This window comes from Myotis lucifugus, unplaced genomic scaffold (assembly GCF_000147115.1).
Source record: "Myotis lucifugus unplaced genomic scaffold, Myoluc2.0 scaffold_235, whole genome shotgun sequence".
NCBI lineage: Eukaryota > Metazoa > Chordata > Mammalia > Chiroptera > Vespertilionidae > Myotis > Myotis lucifugus.
In genome coordinates this window covers 546744-568360 of record NW_005871283.1, presented here as the reverse complement: position 1 = coordinate 568360, position 21617 = coordinate 546744, and the positions used below count along the sequence as shown (strand labels likewise).

The 21617-nt window shown below is 43.2% G+C and overlaps 1 protein-coding gene across 1 annotated transcript in view; it reads left to right on the top strand.

Moving 5' to 3' along the window:
• The first annotated feature begins 2324 nt into the window (after positions 1–2324).
• IFT43 (intraflagellar transport 43) overlaps positions 2325–21617 on the top strand; it is a 70193-nt gene continuing 50900 nt past the window's right edge. The window contains exons 1-2 of the mRNA XM_006098416.3: positions 2325–2381; positions 6335–6424. Coding sequence (XP_006098478.2) covers positions 2328–2381; positions 6335–6424 — 144 coding nt within the window. The 5' untranslated portion in view covers positions 2325–2327. The remainder of the gene's footprint in view (positions 2382–6334; positions 6425–21617) is intronic.

Here is a 21617-nt window from a genome sequence, read left to right as displayed (position 1 = left end):
ATAAAATAAAAGGCCACACTGCTTATGAGTGCTGGAGGTGATATTTAATAGGGGCTTTCTGGTTTGCATGGGCATTATTGTCATTTGCATAACAAATGAGGAAACCTAGGTGTAGAAAGCTTAAAAATAACTTGTCTAAGATCATATAGCCAGCATGTATCACCACTGACATTTAGGCTGAGGAGTCTATTGCAGGTCTATGAATATAACTATGCCTCTGAAATTCAGCCAGCCTTGGAAAAAATGATTTTCTCTCATCATTGATGTCTCTCTCTCTCTCTCTCTCTCTCTCTCTCTCTCTCTCCCTTCCTCTCTGAAATCTATAAAAAATATTTTTTAAAAATCTAATATTCTCACTGAGAATCAGAGTAAGTAAAAGGTTTTAGGGATAATCTCTAAGAGTAATTACAGGGAAAAAAACTGAGTCCAGAGAGACTCTGCCTGGCTACCCAGGTAGTTATCAGCAGAGCTAGCATGAGACCACAATTCTTCTGACATCCAGGTAATGCTGTTGCTGTCACAACCCTACCCAATACACATAAGGATGAATGATGGAACTGAGTAACTTACTGGGTATTTAGTTTTAGGGTTGCTACTCACACTTCCAAGTCTTTGCTTAGTGGCCATCTAGGCCTTACCCCCAGTGCAATTTTGGAGACACTGCTCACTTTCACAGCCAGATGACCAGGGCCAGGGACACAGCCAGTAGTGTGGACTTGGTATCTTATATGGGGAGTCAATGAAAACTCAACTTACTTGCCCCGTTAGGCTGGTGAAGGGGTTCAGAACAGGCCTCCTCAAGATATGCCACTTTGACATGTGACTTATTTTGAGCTGAAGACGATGGAGCCCCTGGGGGCTCATGATAAACTTTTACTTCTCCCTTAAAGACTTTAAATTAGAGGCCTTACCCATAATAAGAGTTATCACCAAAAATAACTTTTTTGAAAAATATATATTTTTATTGATTTCAGAGAGGAAGGGAGAGAGAGAGAGAGAGAGAGAGAGAGAGAGAGAGAGAAACATCAATGATGAAAAACACAAAAGAAAGAAACATAAATGATGAGAGAGAATAATGATTGGCTGCCTCCTGCACGCCCCCTACTGGGGATAGAGCCCGCAACCCCGGCATGTGCCCTTGACCAGAATTGAACGGGACCCTTCAGTCCGCAGGCCGACGCTCTATCCACTGAGCCAACCAGCTAGGGCCAGAAATAACTTTTTGTATCTATAGCTCTGTTTATCTATAGCGCCGGGCAAACCTCTAATTACTGAACATCTGCTCATCTATTCCTGCAATGATATTCATCCCCTCTGATGCTCCAAGGTGTCTTACTTCATCCCTAGCTCAGAATGTCACATGTACCTCTTTTCCCCTTTTTGTCTCTGACTTCTCATTATATGGGATCTCTGACTCATATATATGGGGTTCCCATATTTATGTAATTAAATTTTGTTTTTTTCTCTTGTTAATCTGTCTCATATCGATTTGATTATTAGACCAGCCAAAAGAACTCAGAGGGTAGAGGAAAGCTTCTTCCGCCCTCACACTGGGAATTTGAGGGATATCTTCCTTTACTGGCCTAGGAGAATGGCTGGCACTCAATAATAAGTGCTGAAGAAAAATACTCTAGTAAGATACGGTGCCAGAAAGGCGCCTAGCTCTGCTGCTTAATGATTTCCCTCAAGCCATCTCTTTGCACATCTTCAATTGTGGGATAATTGAATATTGCTGCTGCTTACTTTATGTTGTTGGAAGGATTATTTGACTTTTGCAAGTTACTACTAGGGGTTTTGATGTGTTGGTTCAGCCTCTCTGTGACGTTTTTGAAGACAGAGATTATGTATATTGCATTTTCTGTTATAAACCATTTATTAACACCTGATCCTTGTAGCCCGTTTCCTCATCTGTGCAATGGAGATAATGCAACATATCTTGCTTCCCATACAAGGTTGCTATGCCCTTCACAGGAGCTAATAACTGTGAAGGTCCTCTGTGCATTGTAAAGAGCTATATAAATGGGAGGGATCAGAATAATCGCTACTATTAGTAGTGGTGCTTTGCAATGAATAACTGACGTATTTAAAAAAGGGCAAATGTTTTTCCACTGTCCCACAGGAGCAGCCTTAGCGGAATGTGATACCTGGCGGTTTCTTCCGGATGTCAAGCAAGGCACGTTTAGGAAATATTTAAGTTGGAGGATGGTACAGAAAATCCAGGAACAATGCCTCGACCCTTTAAATTTCGGGACGGAAGGGCGGAGCCATCGTCAGGGACGCCAAGGGGCCGCTAGGTTTCCAGGAAGTGACGTCAGGCGGCCGCGGAGATGGAGGACGTGCTGGACCTGGGCGAGGAGCGGCGCCGCGGCCCGGCCACCTCCGTGAGGACCGTGGCGGGGGCGGGAGGCGGGTTGGGGCCAGAATTTGGCGGGTGGGGAGGGGCGGCTCCGCGGGGCCCGGCTCCCTGCGGCGCCTCGTGCGGGCCGGTCCCAGCGGCCCGGAGCCGCACTGCGGGAAGGCGGAGAGGAGGCGGTGGCTTCGCGCGCCCCGCCCCCGGGCCGCGGGGGGCTCAGCCTGGGGTTCGCTTTCTTTAAAATCCTCAAAAAGTGGGAAACCGCTCCCGCCCCCGCCCCCGCCGGCCTCCGGGGTCAGTGGAAACTTGCCCCGTTCTCCTTGGCTTTCCGGAGCCCCAGGGGCGAACTTCCCTAGAAAGGACAGCTCTGCGGGCGCCCGGCCAGGGTCGTCCTTGCGCCCATTCTAGAGCTTTCCCGTCGGACTCTCCTTGTGGCAAGCTTACAGCTTACATAAAACCGCACTGTCTGATACATGGGAGGCAGGGCTGGGCCTTTTTTTTTCTTTTTTTTTGCCCGTAGCCCCCGGGGAGCTAGGCTTTTCCTCAGTTTTATGGTTAAGGAAAGCAAGACTCAGATTTATAACGTTGAGTGCTGGGGCCCAGAGGTCAGATGGAGTCTAAAGCTGTTGCGAGGGTCTAAAAAAAGCTAACCTCCCCGAACCTCGGGCTCCTCGTCTCAGAATGATGTTGCTGTCTGCCCTGAGGAGTTGCAGTGAAGACGGAATAGGATAATGCGTGGGAAAGCATTAGCACAGTGCCTGGCGATTGCTAAGTTATTAGAAGACGTTCGCTGCCGTTCTTCCCGCAGCTGCGATTCACCCAGTCTAGGGTCAGTAACAAACCAAGCTGGATTCAAGACTCAAGTTCAGCGGTTTTTTGTTTTAACTCCATTCACACCCCCCTCCAAGCCTTTTTTACCTTTAGAATAGTCAAGAGTACATTTACTAAAAGATTGAGCCACTGGGCAGAGCTTTAGCTTGTGCTGTGGACTGTGGAATCTCTTAAGTGTTATTTTGTTTTTTAATACCCTGGTAGCATCTGCTGTCCTCCAAGGTACTGGATAGGAGCACCTCCCTAAGGGAGAGCTGAAGCATAGGAACACATTGTTCTAAGACAGTGGTTCTCAACCTTCCTAATGCCGTGACCCTTTAATACAGTTTCTCATGTTGTGGATGACCCCCAACCATAAAATTATTTTTGTTGCTACTTCATAACTGTAATTTTGCTACTGTTATGAATCATAATGTAAATATCTGATATGCAGGATGTATTTTCATTGTTACAAATGGAACATAATTAAAGCATAGTGATTAATCACAAAAACAATATGTAATTATATATGTGTTTTCCGATGGTCTTAGGCGACCCCTGTGAAAGGGTCGTTCGACCCCCAAAGGGGTCGAGACCCACAGGTTGAAACCGCTGTTCTAGGACGAAGCAGGTTGCTTGATTGACCAAGGAGAATATGAGGTCACCAGGCTTTTCTGATATGTGAACTTGTGTAGTACCGGGTTATATAAATGTAGTTCTTTGTTCATCTTTTCAACTAACACTTATTGAGCCCCTGTTGCGTATCAGGCGTTTTCATAGGTGCTGGAGTGCCGGGAGCCAATTCCAGCCTGTCAGCAAGGGCTGAATCATCTGGTGTAGCAAGGGCATTTCCCCAAACCTGAAAAGGATGTATTACATTGATTGTTTGGTGCCAGACAGCTCAGGGCATCTTAATCTACATGTTATTGCCTCCTACTGGCCAAACACCTGAACAGCCAAAGGCGATTTTCCCAAATCTGACGATGGACTCTGTAAATGAAACCGGACCCTTTGATGTGTATATCTCTGCCTCACCTCAGGACAATTTGTGTTAATAAAAGGCATGGGGTCCTGAGATGAGGAGATCTTAGTTTCTTAAGCTAGGCTCCTCTGACCCCCAAATGCCTTTTAAATTTTCGTCTCTGGACTCTTATTTAAGTTACACCCAGCCCCTTCTCCAGATTGCTGAACCCTTCTTAATGCCGGAACAAGAACCCCGGCACTGGAGATAAAGCAGCGAATAAAACAAAGTCCTTGCCCTTACGGGGTTTATATTTCCAGTGAGGCAAGATGGACAATAAACAGACTATACATTCAAAATATATAAGATTGGGTAATGAAATAGTTTTTCTATTAGTCATACATGTGGACTTATAACGGGGTCTTCGAAAAGTTTAACATTTTAAAATACTTAATTTTTAGAGCAGTTATCTATAAACAGCATTTAGAGACAAGATCATTGAATTTTTGTTTTAGCACAACCACTGCTTATGGTATGCCATATTTATATATCCAATGCTGTGATAAATGGAAAAGCATAACCACAAGTGAAACAATGGAATTGTCTGCCTTGGGGGGAAAAAATGAGCTGCTTATTATCAGGAAGATTGTTTCCATCATCTCTGAAACCTAAATGATTGATTAAAATTCGAAATGGCCTGGCTGGTGCAGCTCAGTGGTTGAGCATCGACATAGGAACCATGAAGTCACGGTTCAATTCCCAGTCAGGGCACATGCCTGGGTTTCAGGCTCAATCCCCAGTGGCGGGGGGCGGGGTGGGGGGGGTGGGGCGGGGGCGGTGTGTGCAGGAGGCAACCTATTAATGATTATCTCTTATCATTGATGTTTCTCTCTCTCTTTCTCTCTTCCTCTCTGAAATCAATAAAAATATATTAAAAACAAAATTTGAAATGTAAACACTCCGTAAGAGTTTTTATACAGCTCCCATGTACCCCTTCTCAATTTGTCGGTACAGATAGTTCTTAGGACATCATAAAACTGAGATTCCAGCATGGTATAGTGGAAAGAACTCAGAATTTGAAGACAAGAAGATTTTGCTTTGAGATTTATGTCTGCCACTTAATTGCCTTTCTGGGCATCGATTTCCTCATTTGTAAAATGATATTAATCCCAGTGCCTGTTATTCTGAGAGCAAATGAAACTATATCAAGTGAGGTCTGAAAATATTTATATCAATGCTATTTTGTCTTTTAAAAGCCAACAAATGGCTCTAGTTGGTTTAGTTCAGTGGATAGAGCGTCGGCCTAAAGACTTCATGAAGGGTCCCAGGTTTGATTCCGACCAAGGGCACATGCCCGGGTTTCAGGCTCCATCCCCAGTAGGGAGAGTGCAGGAGGCAGCCGATCAATGATTCTGTCATCATTGATGTTTCTCTCTCTCTCTCTCTCCCTCCCTCCCTCCTTTCCTCTCTGAAATTAATAAAAATAGATTTTTTTAAAAAGCCAACAAATGAATAGATAAATATTTTAGTACCCATTGGTCTGCCTAAATAAAGTTTTGTTGATGTGTTGTGAAGCATTTGAGATATAGAGCCTCCCCTGCAGGAGGACTTTGGGGAAAACCTGCAGATGGTTCATTTGATGACTCAGAATGTGAAGTGTTCTGATTTCCAAAGCTGATGTCTCAACATTCTTGTAAGAGATTTTCTTTCATGTTGTAAACGGAAATCCAATTTAGTTTACACGTTAAAGCAAATGCTACCTGTATTTCTCTTTTGGCAGTTCCCATGGAATTTAGGAATTCTCTCTCAAAAACTTTTTTTTGATAACTGTTCTCATGTCAAGATGCAGCTTTGAAAGTAGGTCTTCCTAAAATCCTGCATGAACATGGGAGCCTTTACCACATTCTTCCTTAAACTGTGGCATGAGGTCTCTGCCCATTCCAGAGGAATTTCTAGTTTCATTTCTTTGGGTAGAAATGATCTATGGTGGTTAAATGAAAACCTTATGATCATTAACCCATGAATTTCCTATTCTTCTACCAAAGAGAACTGACCTCAGTTGCTTTTAGGGTTTGGAGCATTTGCTAAGAATATATTCAGATTCCTTCACCATGTATTCATAAATCCAGTTCTTGCTTACCTTCCCAGAACTCTTGTCCTCATAGCGGCTCAAAGATGTTTGGGTCAGCAGTGCCCCTCATTTCTTATAGGAGGCCAAGATGGGTCGCCGAGCTCAACAGGAGTCAGCTCAAGCCGAGAATCCCCTCAGCGGCAAGAATTCTTCGATTCTGACTGGAGAGGTGGGTGTTAAAAAATCTGAGGAAATGCTACAAATTAGTATTCCTCATTTCTTCTCTTTAATGTCAGCTCTTCTCCTATCTTGATTTGGGAATTCCCTTCCTGGGCATTTGTCACCTGAGTTAGAAATGGAAAAGAAACACTTGATCTTCGATGCTGGAATAGTTTCTGTGCATTGCTTTCTATTCTCAAGGAAGAACTTTGTAAAGTTAGCTGAAGCAAGGGACTGGGAAGTTTCAAAATCTAGTTGAAATCCAGGTTGTTATTTCTACTGAATGAAGGCCAGTGAGGCATGCTGGTGACACCAAGTTAGATTACACACCTGGACATCTCATGGGGACCTGCACTTCCTACAGTGTCAGGCAGGAAGAGGATCAGTACTGGCCTTATTTCCCTGGAAACTTTTCCTCTGAGTAGCCCAGACTTATGGGAATTTATCCGGTTTCCTTGTAGAGGGTGGGTAATCCTGATAAGCAATACTTTTAATGCCAGGGTACTATTTTCGGCAGTTTCACCTTCGTTTGTCCGTTTGAAAAAACGTTGCCCTTTTCAAGAGTCAGCTTCAGGGTAATCCCCTCTGTCAGTCAGCTCTTCTCCAGGTTGAGGTGGGGCTCCTTCCTCTCAGTTTCCATAGAACATCTCACATTATATGCTAATGTTCGTTTTACGTGTCTGTCAGCCCCGCTAGACATTGAGTTCTCTGACAGCAGGAAACCTGGCTTCTCCGTTGTCTGGCTTCTGGGCCCATAGTAGGTTTAGAGTAGATGAGGGGATGTCACTGATAGAAATGTGGGTACAGAGAATCATTTCTCTACTCTAGGATACCAACCATGCCAGCGCAGAAAAGCTGGCAGCTGACCCTTGGCCTCATTGCCTGAAAACAGTAGGGGGAGTGTGAGTTGGGGGATTGTAGGAACAGGAGGCCAATGCCCCTTCTAAAGGGGTAACCACTACATAGCCAGAGCTGACTGATGCTGTGGGGAACACAGGCCCAGTATTGCCAGATCCCCTGACTTTGCAAGAGATGTTGGCAGTCTAAACTTTTATATGAAAGCAACAATTTTTAGAGGTTAGCAATTAATTATAAAAATTATGGCCTAGCCGAACCGGTTTGGCTCAGTGGATAGAGCGTCAGCCTGTGGACTCAAGGGTCCCGGGTTCGATTCCGGTCAAGGGCATGTGCCTTGGTTGAGGGCACATCCCCACTGGGCGGGCGTGCAGGAGGCAGCTGATTGATGTTTCTCTCTCATTGATGTTTCCAACTCTCTATCCCTCTCCCTTCTTCTCTGTAGAAAATCAGTAAAATATATTTAAAAAAAATTATGGCCTAGATTAGGCCTGAAGGTTGTTAGTATGTGACTTTGGCCATAGCACCCCCATTATAGTGCTTATTACATTGTAGTCTAACATTTTACATGTCTGGCTCCCTCATGAAATGTGAGCTTCTGGGAGACAAGGGTGTGTCTTACCATTGTACATCTTTGTTATCACAGTGTCTGTCACAGAACAAGTATACATTTGACATTGCAAAGGATGAGGGGATGAAGTGCATAGTGTGTGATGGGGGATCTTAGAAGCTGAGTAATACTGTTATAGGGTCAGGGGTTGGCAGATAGTGGAACATTGGAGGCACGGTTATGAGTGTGGTAGTATAATATAAAAAGACAGTGAAAGAAGACATACCAGCCCCAACCTGGATCTCAAGAAGCTTGAACTGTAGTAAGGTACATCTTTAAAGAGAAAAGGGGCAAACAGATGATTGGGTTAATGGAAATCTATTCTTGGCCTCTGGCCACTTTAGACTATAGTTCTAGGAGGATCCATCGCAATACCAGATGACTTATTCATTTATTCAACAAATATTTATTGAAGCTTTCTGTGTGCAGGCACCATTTTAGGACTTGACATATTTCAGTGAACAAAAGAGACAAGGTTCCCTGCCATAACAGAACTTATATTCTTGTGATTATTGGCAGTTAGGAAGACTGACTACAGGTCTACTTAATTGTGAAGGAGGTTACAGCCTGTAGTGGTCAGGTGAGCGAGCCTGTGATGGGCCAGGATGTCCTGGAATGACCTATGGCCTTGAAGCCCGATGTGGCCCCCATACCAAATGGGCTCCTCAGCTGGGGTCAGTAAGCACTGTTCATCTACCCACCCCCTTCCCTTGGCTTCCAGCAAGAGTCAGTTCTGTGAGCACATAACTCCAGAGTCACAGACTGATGAACCTTGCAGGGTTTCAGCCTTTCTGGAATACTTGCTTATTTCCTTTTTTTTAAAAACTATGAGCGTTAGCATTTTCTGGGAGAACATGATGAAAAGTCATTCTCTTCTTTGTCTAATGGGTGTATCTGACAGCGAAATGCCTGTCAGAATTCCAGGATTCCTTCTCTCCCTGGGTTAATTGAGGTTCAAAGCAGTGTGGGCAGCCTCCCCCCGGGGCCAGATGCTCACTGTGCTGTGTGGGACTTTTTGGCTGTTTCTTTCTAAAATTAGATCCTAAGACTTGTGTGTGTGCCCATTTACATTCCGAGTGTATTACTTGATATATTTATTTTTGTCCTCTCGCTGACTATATTCTATGATGAAGCTATTCATGAAACTGTAAGTATGGTACCTGGGCTTGTCAGACATACTGGAGTTACTTTAGAGTTAAGTAGGAAATTAGTTCAAACAAGTTACCTTAAAGCGAGATGGCAGAGTTGGGAGCGCTGGCGAAGGAAGCAGAGAAGGGGTCCACTGGAAGAGAGAGAGCACAGGACTTGGCATCAGAAGACCAGGGCTTGTGACAGCTCTGCTAATTAATTGCCTGGATCTTGAACTAGTCCACTAATCTCTCTAATCCTCCATTTTATTATCTGTCAAATAGTGGTAACAATACTACCAGGTTGCTGTGGGGATTAAGTGAAATATGCATTTAAAAGCACTTGAATAACGGAGAAGCCTGGCACAAGCGTTCATTCATGCAGTAAACTAGTGAATAAGTAAGTATTTGGACAGTGCTCTGCTGTTTTTAGTAACGAAGAGGATGTAAGCTTGGGTCTCTGCTAGAACTGATTGGAAAGGCTCTTCATGGCTGCTCCTCATGTAACCACAGGTTGACCAGTAGGGATCCCAAGCAGTGTTTGTGCTTTCTGGGTGCAGTGGACATTCCTTATACGAGTGGACAACAGCACAGGTCTTGGGGTCATGCAGGTGGGTCATACCGGCCTAGGCTCAAATCCTGGCTCTGCCACACATTAGTTTTATGACTCGGACCGAGCAAGTTACTTAAAACGGGATATTAATATTACATACTCTGTAAGGGTGGCTAGAGAGAAAAAATGAGGTCATAGACGTAAAGCCCTTAATACAATCTGGGACATAAGTGCCCAATATATTGCTAACCATTATTTTTCTAGACTTTTCTTCTTTTTAGTTTGCCTTAACCATCTCTACAAAGGTTGAAAACTGGTGGTCTTCAGGCTGAATTTCACCTATAGTCATGTCTTGTTTGATGTGGGCAGAGTTTAATTTTTTTTCTTTTTATTTGGTTGTTATCATTTATAAATTAGGAAACTTCATGTGAAAATCTAAATTTTGGGCTTCTTTCTAAAATCAGAAGTGTTGGCACGGTGGGAGTGCTGGGCTGGCATTTCCACAAGGCTGGAGCTGGCTGGAGCTGGTAACGGTGCTCGCGTACATGCGACCTGCCCTCTCCATTTCGCCACTTGGCCACTTGTTACTGTAAACACCTGGTCAGATTTACTCACATTTGTTCTGCCTGGTTTCTACTTCCATTTGAGTTTCAAACTCCTGCTTTTTTAGGGTGGATTGATTTTCAGGTGTCCTTGTGCATCTGTTAGTGTTGAATTTGGCTACATCTATCAGAAACTCAACCCCAGTGCTTGAATCAAACAGGCATGATTTTTCTCGCAGCAAGAAGCCCAGAGGAGGGCAGGGCAGGGCAGGGCTGGTGCGGTCCTGCATGACCCTTTCCCCTTCTAGCTTCCAGCTCTGCCATCTGGAGCTTGGGACCTCTTCTCATGGTAGCAGAATGGCTGGTGGTTCCCCGGGATCAGAGCTGCATTCTGGAGAGGAAGAGAAAGGATGGTTGAAGCGTTCAAGGTGCATGCCAACCAAGTGTGTCCCTCCTTTCTTTCTAGGAAAACAGTAGCCAGAGATCTCACCAAGTGGACTTCTAGTTATATTTTATTGGTCAGAACTGGGTCTTACAACCACCTTATTTTGCAAAGGAGTGTTCAACTGGGCATGTGGCCACACCCATAACATTGGGGTGTTGTTTTTTTGTTAGAGAGGAGAGGAGAATAGAATGGCTGTTGGGTTGGCAATTTGCACTGACGTGTTTTTTAAAAAAGTAGAATTTATGCAAAGTTGTGTGTGTGGTTTTTTTTTAAAGATTTTTAAAAATAGATTTTTAAAGGGAGAGGAAGGAAGAGAAAGAGAGAGAAACTTTGATGTGAGAGTGAAGCATCAATCAGCTGCCTCCCATATGCCCCCCATGACGGATTGAACCTGCAACCTGGGCATATGCCCTGACCTGGAATTGAACCGGCAACTTCCGGCTAGGGCTTTTTTTTTTTTTTTTTTTTTTTTTTTTTTTTTAATGTAGCCTTGGGTATGAAAGGGAAGAATTATTTTTTAGTAGTAAAAACAAAACAAAACAAAAAACCAACCCACATCTCTCTCTAGTTTTTTTAATTTAAATTTGTGTAGCATTCGCTGAAAAATTGTAAGCCCTGAAGTTCCAGGAAATCTTGATAGAATTGCCTGTCACTCTCTTCTAGTTATTTCTAACACCTGGAGGCTTTTCGCTTACAGGGTATGTGTGGCTCAGTCCTCCCTCTCTCAAAGAAGAGGGAAGGTCTCTGTTTGGTCATTTGGTAAATTTCAAGGAACTTAACTATTTCATTGTACTGATTGATCAGAACGATGAACTCTTCCGATAGTTTTATTCTTACTCACTCAGAGTTGATTAGAATTGTGAATATTTCTTTCAGGTTGTCCTGAAGATGAAATTAGGTAATGCACATAAAGTGCTTAGCCTCATATCCAGCATACTGGAACCTCTTAAGAAATGGCAAATCCTAAAAAAGTTTATGACTGCACTCTTCTGGTGTTTGGCTTTTTTTGGCCACCTGTCACAAATCAGACTTGGATCACTAGATGCATATTTCAGTTCGCAATTCCAGTTGGCATTACAGTTATTGGGAATTGTTCTGGAAGATGGTTCCAGCACGCTTTTCACTTGTCTACAGCACATAACTTTCTCTGGGGAGACCAGCTGTGATAATTGAGCTGGGTTTGATTTCTCTGCTTGAACGTTCACCTCCTATCAATTCAAATGCTGCTGCTCTTATACAGCTCCTTCAAGAAAAGACCCAACACTTTCTACCATAAAGTTACACTGTCATACCCGGAGGTTGGAGAAAAGTAATCTTGGGCAAAACATCTCCAGGGCTGGCCTGTCTTTTAGGTGAGCACATCTCTCTTGGGTCTAGATCTCTCTGTGACTTATCTTTTATTTTGCAGATGGTCCTTTCAATAATAAAGCAATTTTAGCTGACATTGGAACAGATGCTACCTCTCAGTTAATTACCTGCAGTATCCTATTTAGGCTCCATGGTAGCTCATGAAGTAAACACTGTTATTACCTGATTTTAGCTATGAGACTTTGAGATGTTGGGTGACTTGTCCAGAGTCCTTCAGCTTATCTCTGACTCTAGTTTCTCTGACTCCAGCTAGGTACTTACCCACCACCTAACCGCCTACCTCCTCGCTAGGTATAGACACAGACCTCCCAGTAGAGAAAGACTTTTGGAGAGAGAGGAGAGACTTTGGGTTACTCTCTCTCGGAATCCTTTTGGAGAGGGAGTAAGTTCTCACTTGATCACTCTTATTCATCCACTTGTCTAGAGAAGTGTTTGAGTCACAGCTGTTCCCTTTCTCTCCCCTGATCCCTCGGTGTTCCTCCAAGGACTCAGACTGAAAGCTAGCCAGATTCTCTCGAAGGAATCTCAAAAATGCTGCTGGGCTCATGTTCCCAAATTAGGCCAATTTCCTCATCCCCCAGCAGCTTTACTCAGCTGGAGCTCCTTTGGCGCTTGGCATTACGTCTCTTGCCCTCCGCCCATTCCCTGACGGGTCTGCCAGCACGGCAGTTATTTTCAGCCCAATAGGGTTATCTGCTGACCCTTTTTGGTGACATTTTTCTTCTTTCTCACAAAAATAACTTTCCTGATTGGTCACATTTTTCAGCCTTTTTCATAGTCCCTCTCCAATGGGCTGGATTAAATGATGCTTCTGATAACGTCTTCGAAGAGGGATGCAGGGAATTCGATGTGGAACTGCTCATGAGGAATGTGTTTTCCACACTTCATATTTATGTCGTGCTTTGCATGCTTCAGTTTTGAACTCTCCCTTGGGATGGACATATGCGCATCACTGACCCATCCCTGGGGCCCATCACTGTGTGGGAGGGAATGTCATCTTAGGGTAGAGCCTGCATTTAGAAATAGCGCTTCAAGATTCTCCCCCAGCACTGGCTCCTGCTCTGTCATTCTCCCAGTACAACTCCCTTCCACAACTTGTGCCTCATTTTACTACCTGTGAAGCGGGGAATCGCTCTGGCTGGCTTCCTACAAGTCCCGGGTGAACAGCAGTGCAGGGAAGAGCTTTGAGGTTCTCTTCCTCACCTTTAGGAGGGTTAAATGAGCAATGCATGTAAGGAGTTTAGTGCAGTGCACCATTACGTCAGCTATTGTTATTATTGACACAGCCTGAGAAGTAGAATAGATGATCATTTTGTCTTTAATCTCAGTTCTGTCATTTACTAGGTATGTACCCTGGGCAAGTTACTTAACCACTCTAAGCCTGTTTCCTCATCTGTTGAATGGAGATGGTACTAGTAGCTATCTCATAGGGTTGTTGGAAGATAAATAAGAGTATATATAAAGCTCTTAAGATAGTGCCTGTAACATGCTGCTATTATTATTATTATTATTATTATCATTATTATTCTTATCTGTGTCACATGAGAATTAGAAAGTATTATCAGTTTATCTTCAAATGCAGTTCTTTTCAAGATACAGAGAAATTCTTATTTCATGGAACTCTCTGAGTCTTGGGACAAAGAAACCTTTGAATGAGGCATCCTTTAGGTGAGAATTTTTGTGCTGCTTGAGACCCACTTCACTTGTCTCCTCTAGTAGCATCTCTGCCTATGCCACTGACTAGTTATTTGCCAATACCTTCCCAGAGAACAATCCTTAATTGTTTACTTACATCATTTTGTTGTTTTGGGGGCTTATGGGTAGAAATTGAGAAGGGTGGCAGTGACCTTGGTGACCTCTGTGACCTTGGAGTAGAAAGTAACATCCATTTAGCCATTCATTCATTCACTTATGAAACTTGATTGGGAGCTTTCAGTGTGCCAGGCATTGTGCTTGGGGTCCCTGTACTTTCAGGGAAGCAGTCAGAGAGGGGTCTGTGTGTGCCTGGCACAGTACCACATCACAGGCAGGTTCTCAGTAAATATTATGAAAGAATTCATTGAATACATTATGATGTACACGCACTCATCACCAAATGTAAAAGGCCTCTCGACCTTTTCCTCTCCTATTGAGCTTTTTTCTGTTTCTTTTTTTCTCCCTTTTCTCTTTTTTTCTGTGTCTCTTCCTGTTTTTTTATTCTTCACCAGTGATAACAAAGAACTCAATCCCCCATACTTCTTTTTCCCCATCCTGTTGTATATATTGATATATTTATAAGTAGAATTTTATTTATTCATTCATTAAATGTAAGGAGTTTAGTGCAGTGCACCATTACGTCAGCTATTGTTATTCACTCATTTATCCTATATTCAATATACACGTTCCAACATAAAAATGAATAATATAACTCTAGACACACAAATTATAGTACTTAAGTAGTGTCAGAGTGGGAACACAGAAGGAGCAATAACCCTGTCTGGGACTTCAGGAAAGCTTCCTAAAGGAGGGGACCTCTGAGGTGGTTTGAAATGAATGAGTAGGAATTTGCTAATGAGAGAGAAGAACAGAGGAAAAGCCTGTTTCAGGGCCTGCATTGTACAGGGGCCTGGTGTTTTTAGGGCATGGTAAACAATTTCATGTATTGGGACATAGGCCTTGTCTTCTAAGTGGAGGAATTTGGGGTTATTTTGTATGTTGTAGAGAGCCCACAAATATTTTAAAGCAGAAATTACATTGTTGACTTGGTTGTCTAAGAAGATAAATCTGACAGCTATGGAAGATGGTCTGGCGTGGGGAGAGCGTTCCCAAGGAGACCAGTGTGAGGTGGTTGGGGCAGTCCTTCTGAGAGATGGTAGGGCATGAACACCAGGCATTCCCAGATCAGTTTTACAGTTTTGGGCATCTATATACCACTTGTATTATTTATTAACATTTTTGTTTAACTCAACTCCCATTTTATATTTAAATACATTTATTTAAAAAAAATTTTATCAATGAAATTACAATTAATGATAGTAATATTTTTCCTAATTCACACTAAAATACATGCATGGCTGTTTTCAAAAGGCTCATCCATGTACCACCAGTCATCTTGCTTGCACCGGTGGCATTTGAACCTGATTTGGGGAAACAATAAACTGAAGCCTGGCAGAGGGGTAAAGAGGAGAGGTCAGAGCCACTTTTAAGGGGAGATGGATAATGTGGTATTAGATTTGCTGTCTGGAGTTGACCCCATTGTAGCTAAAAGGACTGAATAGATAATGATGTTTTTGAGGCTGAGAATTTAAGATCAGGAGTGGGGGAGTAAGAAGAGATAATTATTTCAATTTTGGGCATGTTGAATTTGAGTTACCTTTAGGGTTTTCAATGAGGTCTGTCAAGTACGTAAACAGATTTGGTCTGGAGCTTCAGAGAGAAAGTTGAAAAACTAGTGAAAGCAGATGTGGGAGTCAGCAGGTATGCTGGGATGTCTAAGAAGAGCATATAGGAAGAACTTCTGATCTTTTGGGTGGTACACAGACATCTTCATGATCTTCAGGTGCAAATGTGTGAGGTTTTAAGCAGAGAAGAGATGTCAGATTTGCATTTTAGAAGGAGCACTTTGGCAATAATTGGCCAAGGATGGGTCCAGGTTTTGTGAGTCCTGAAACTTACATAACTTAGAGGCCTTTTTTCAAGAAAAATAATTCAAAATTATGAAAGAAAATATTTATAATGAGGAGAGAAATCACAGCTAAGTTACTAGAGGCTTGAATATTCAGGTGCCTTTCTTTGGAGGTTGTGTTAGGCACTGTAGCAGAAATGCTTTCATAGAAATGCCTCCTGATTGAGACCTAGATTCCCCTTCCTATCTAGAATTCTGTAACTTCCAGGGGCCCAGGCAGGTATGGAGCGTAGATTAGAGGAAGGCGAGACTAGCAGAGGGAGATCAGGTAGGACCCAGATGAGAGAAGGTAGAACAGGAGCTTGTTAAGCCTTAATTTGCATTTGTGTGCATTTTCCCCAACACCCCTCAGCAGGCTGGGTATTGACACAGTGGAGGCATATGGTTGGCTCGATCCAGGTTTGGGGGTTTCTCGGGCAAATGTGGTAAAAGGACAAGGAAGTGAGGCATGACACGATGGACCTTGGAGCTGGGTTGATAGAGAAGGAAGTGAAACCAAAATGTAGTTCTGAGAAAAGGAGGGAAGGAGGGGACTAGTTATTTCAGAGATAAAGCAGTTCCAGGTTAAAGCAACTTTGAAAAGTAGGTGTTTAAAGGGTTAGGAAACTCTGAGGCAAAGCATTAGATGACTTGTTCATGTGACCTTTGACTTCGAGTGATAGGATGATTGTGAAGCAGGAATGCCCCAGTTTTTGATCAATCTGTACTCAGGTAATTGTCAGTGACCAGAAAGGGAGGTGATGTAGCTGAACGGTATAAGTTTCAAAGAAAGTGTTCTGTAATAATGGGGAAGAGTAAGGTGTAGAGCAGCGGTTGCCAACCTTTCGGACCTCACGGACCACCAGTGGCGACTGCTGGTGTAGAGGAACTTTGAGAGGTGAGGCAGGAACATTATCTTGGGACTCTGGTTTTTAATATATCTATATCTGTATCTGTATCTATATCTATATCTATATCTATATCTATCTATATATATTAGAGAGGAAGAGAGAGGGAGAGAGAGGTAGAAACATCAGTGATGAGAGAGAATCATCGATCAGCTGCCTCCCGCACACCCCACATGGGGGATCAAGCCCGCAACCCGGGCACGTGCCATGACTGGGAATTGAATCTCGAATTCCTGGTTCATAGGTCGTCGCTCAACCACTGGCCCTCACCTGCTGGGCAGGACTCTGGTTTTAAAGAATAAGAAGGCTGTATTTGAGAGAACTTCAAGAGAAATGAAGTCCACAGGGGAAAGCCAGCCAGGTTTTAGGAGAGGCAAGGAGACGGCAAGAGTGCTGTGTGAATAGAGAATATCTGATCTGCTTAGCCTCATTGAAGTCATTAGCTGGGCTAGATTTCTCCTCATTATGTAGCATGTCAATAATTACTGAGTGGGTGCATTAATTACTGAGAAGGAGCAGAATGAGAGTAAAATATTCTTTTAATACAGAAAAAGGGTACTAACGAATGTTAAATGTCATTGGTGATAGACTGAAACATTTCTGGTCACATGCCTTTACCCACCATAATAGAGAATTATGTCACCATGTTTAGCTGATTGCTTTTATATTCCATTTTAATCCCTTTATTGGCTTTTTAGGTATAGCTTTCTGTACTGTTTTTTTAGTGGTCACCGTAGGGATTGGAATATGCACTCTTATCACTGGCTACGTAGCGTTAATATTATACCACTTCACATGAAATGCGAGATCCTTGCAGCAGTATAAGTCCCTTTTGTCCCCTCTCATCCTTTGTGCCAGTGATGTCATACACTTTAAAAACTAATGTTGTAAACCAGACAATATCATTTGTCATTTAGAGAAATTAAAAGAAAAAAGAGATAGTCTTGTATATTCACTCACATGTCTACCATTTCCATTGTTCTCATTTCAGCCTGTAGAACCAGGATTAAGTACTGATCCATGCAGATGCTGTGCTGAGCACTCTGAAAAGCTCATCTAGAAAGGCCTCTTAAGAGTTGGAGAGGTTGGCAGTGTCCTTTGCATGGGCAGGAAGTCTTCCTGTATAGCCTCAACTGTGTAGCAAAATTTACAGATTGACTGTACCCACGCCATGCCTTTCGTGTCAGGCCATTGTCACCAGGAGCAATAGAATGGCCTTTAGCCTTTCTTGTTAGAGAAAGAGTAGGAAGAGAGTCTGAGAAATAAACCTTGGGCTTGGGCTGATAAGCTGGAAAAGAGAGCATAGCATGTTTTAACATGGGTCTGTGAGGAAGTTTTTACCAAAATGAGAAAACCAAGAACAACGTAGTAAGTTTTTTATTAACAAAATTTATTCAATTTAAAGAATAATTCTCACCCTGGCCAGTATGGCTCAGTTGGTTGGGCATCATCCCATGCACTGAAGGGTTGCTGGTTCTATTCTTAGTCAGGGCATATGCTCAGATTGCAGGCTCAATCTCCAGTAAGGGGCGTGCAGGTGGCAGCCGATCAATGTTTCCCTCTCACATTGATGTTTCTCTCTCTTCCCTCTCCCTTCCTCTCTCTCTAAAAATAAATAAATAAAAAATAAATAAAGGATCATTCTTTTTTTTTCTAATTATAACCACAACAAATGAGTACAGAGAATGCCCTGTGCAAAACAACACAATAAAGGTTCAAGATCAAGGTGTTCCTTTAGGCAGGGCTGTAGATTTCAGCCTCTGGTATTAGGAATTTATGCTGCAGTCTTATTTTTGGATGAATCACTGGGTACGTGGCACAGTCCATGCTTTTAAGCAGATTGGAACAGAAGAATAGCCACTTGGCCCAGGTAGAAGTAGTGAAGTGTTTGATTTCATGTGTCATGTAACTATCCAGTTTCTCCCCACGATGTAGTCAGTGTCAGATGGGGTTGTACTTCTTGTCAAACCCCTTCTTAATATGGGCCACAGTGTTCTCTATGTTATAGCTCTAGGAACGCCCGAGTAGCACATTCTACCAAGTCCTGTTGCATCTCCTCCAACATATCGGCATTTTTGATCGCCACCTTTGCGCACATGGTTACAGTGGAGCAGGGGCTGGCCGACCTCAGCCGCCTCCTAGGGGAGGGTCTGGTGAGCCCCAGACCCCTAGGGGAGATGGCATTGCTCCCCAAAGGATCACTCTTTATCCTGGTTTATGTCCTTTCTAATCTGGTGAGATTGAGAAGGTCCCTTCTTTAATGCAATAATGATGAGAGGAAATGATGGTTTTTTAAAAAGCATTCTTTTTTTAAAATATATTTTTATTATTGATTTTTTTTTTTTTTTACAGATAGGAAGGGACAGGGATAGAGAGTTAGAAACATCGATGAGAGAGAAACATCGATCAGCTGCCTCCTGCACACTCCCTACTGGGGATGTGCCCGCAACCAAGGTACATGCCCTCGACCAGAATGGAACCTGGGACCCTTCAGTCCACAGGCTGACGCTCTATCCACGGAGCCAAACTGGTTAGGGCGAGATCAGGTTTCTTACAGCATCAAGGTGACAGCTTTCTCCTCCGCTCTCAACTTGCTCCAAGTGATTCCAGTCTGGATTTGGTTGAGGTAGCAAGTCTAGACTGTGCTTATACAAAGTCACAGGTACCAGGAGGGCTTGCTTCTTGGAGTGCTGGGAATTCACACTCTCAACATTGTGCACATTTCTGGCTACACACATGCCGGATGGATTTTAACAAACAAAGAACTTAGGAGAATGACCAAAACATAAAGGTTTTGATTAATGGTGAAAGCTGAAAGAAATGTTTATTTTGGCTGAACTGCAAACTGTATGGTGGAACAGGGCATTTCTTTATGTGTCTGGGAGGTATAGACCCAAGAAAAGGGGAGAGCTGGGTCACCCAATAGGATATAGTTGTGATTAAGAGGATGCCATCCAAGGGAGGAAAATTCAGGATGAATTTTAAGAATGATTTTTTGGGGCAGAAATCTGTTTTCTTTGAATCAGCCTCTTCGACACACTGCAGGTAGCCCTATGCCAGGAGTCATTTGAAGTGGGCAGTTTGAAGACTGTATTGAGACGTGGCTGAGGGGTCTTTTTGTTATAGGTTATGTGGGAATATTTGGGGAATGTGACACCACCAGAGTAACTGCCAGATGCTGTGGTTGTCCCGAGCTTCGTGTTGACTTCTCAGCGAGCAGCAGAGCTGTGTTTGTCTCTTTAGGGGAGCTGGAATAGCTGAGAGGTGGACCCCTGGAATGAAACTCGTGCAAGGCAATCCCAAATGAAAGGCCCTGCAGTGTTTTCCTAACAGAAGCTTTCCATTGTCTCAACCCTAGGCATTAAAGGTTTTTTCCTCAAAGCCTTCATTTTATTAGTCACTAGAGGCCCGGTGCACAAAATTTGTGCATGGGGTGGGAGGAGCAGCGTCCTTCAGCCTGGCCTGTACCCACCCTCTCACAATCTGGGATCCCTCTCACAATCCGAGACTGCTGGCTCCTAACCGCTTTCCTGCCTGCCTGCCTGCCTGCCTGATTGCCCCTAACCCCTCTGCCTGCCTGCCTGATTGCCCCTAACAACTCGCCTGCCTGATTGCCCCTAACAACTCGCCTGCCTGCCTGATTGCCTCTAACCACTCGCCTGCCTGCCTGATCTCCCCTAACTACTTGCCTGCCTGATCGCCCCTAACTGCTTGCCTGCCTGCCTGCCTGATCACCCCTAACTGCCCCTGCCTCGGCCCCCACCACCACAGCTTGGTCTGGAAGGAAGTCCGGAAGTTTGTTTGGCTGTCCGGTCTAATTAGCATATTACACTTTTATTATTATAGAGTACTTCTGATACATAATATAGTAGCCACTGTTGCATTTATTAGTATTGACTCTGTGCCAGAGATTGTCTCCAGTGCTCACAGTAGATCTGTAAGGGACTCATGACATTCTCATTTTACAGATGGGGAAAGAAGGCTTAGTGAAGACATGACTAGCCCAAGGCTACACAGCTAGAAAGTGACAGTTCTAGAATTTGAACCCAGGACTGTTCCTCCTTTCCCTCTACCCTGACCTCTCCTCCCCTCCCTCACCCCACCTTTAAAACTATAGCTTTCTCCTTTTCCTTCTGGTAAACTCACTTCTCCCTTCCTAGTTTAGTCACTTGTTCTTAAAGTTACTGCACTGTTAATATGAGAAGAATATTTTGTGACATTCAGTAAATTCACAACTACTTCCCAAGGACAAAGATGTATGCTGAATTCAGCTTAGCAGTTTGGTACAGTGCTCAAGCTGTTACAGTTTATTTTGGGTATCGCTCATTAATCCAGACTTTACCCTTAGTCCCTCTCTCTGCTTGCCTCACTAAAGAGATAAGGGTAAGACCAAGCTACTTTCTGGTCCTCCTATCTTACTGAACATATCATCAGTAGATACCGGTATCAGCATTTTGCCATATTTGCTTAAATGATCGTTTATAAAGTATTTTAAAATATGCATTTGTCTTTTATATATAATTTTTTGCTGAATTATTTTGAAGCAAACATCATGACATGTCAAATGATTCAGCAAATATCTCTAAAAAATAGGAGCATTTTCCTAGAAATCTATTTTTCCTCAATAGTATTAACCATTCCTTACTGTCATCTGTTATCCAGTCTGGAATTTATTTTCCCCAGTTGTTTCCAAATGTCTTTTATAGCTATTTTTTTCAAACCAGAATCCAATTAAGAACCACCCCAATTAGGTTTCTCTTGTCTTAATTGAGAATAGTCCCCTACTCCACCCCCACCTTTTTAATAGTATTGACTTTTTATTTTATTTTATTATTTTATTTTTATTGATTTCAGAGAGGAAGGGAGAGGGATAGACAGATAGAAACATCAATGATGAGAGAGAATCATTGATTGGCTGCCTCCTGCCTGCCCCCTACTGGGGGGCGTCAAGCCCGCAACCCAGGCATGTGCCCTTGGCTGGAATCGAACCTGGGACCCTTTATTCCACAGGCCGATGCTCTATCCACGGAGCCAAACCAGCTAGGGTGGTATTGACTTTTTAAAAAATATTTTTTGCCAGCTTTTATTTTATATTTTATCTATTTATTTGTTTTTAAGTCCTTACCCTAGGATATTTTTTCCATTGGCTTTA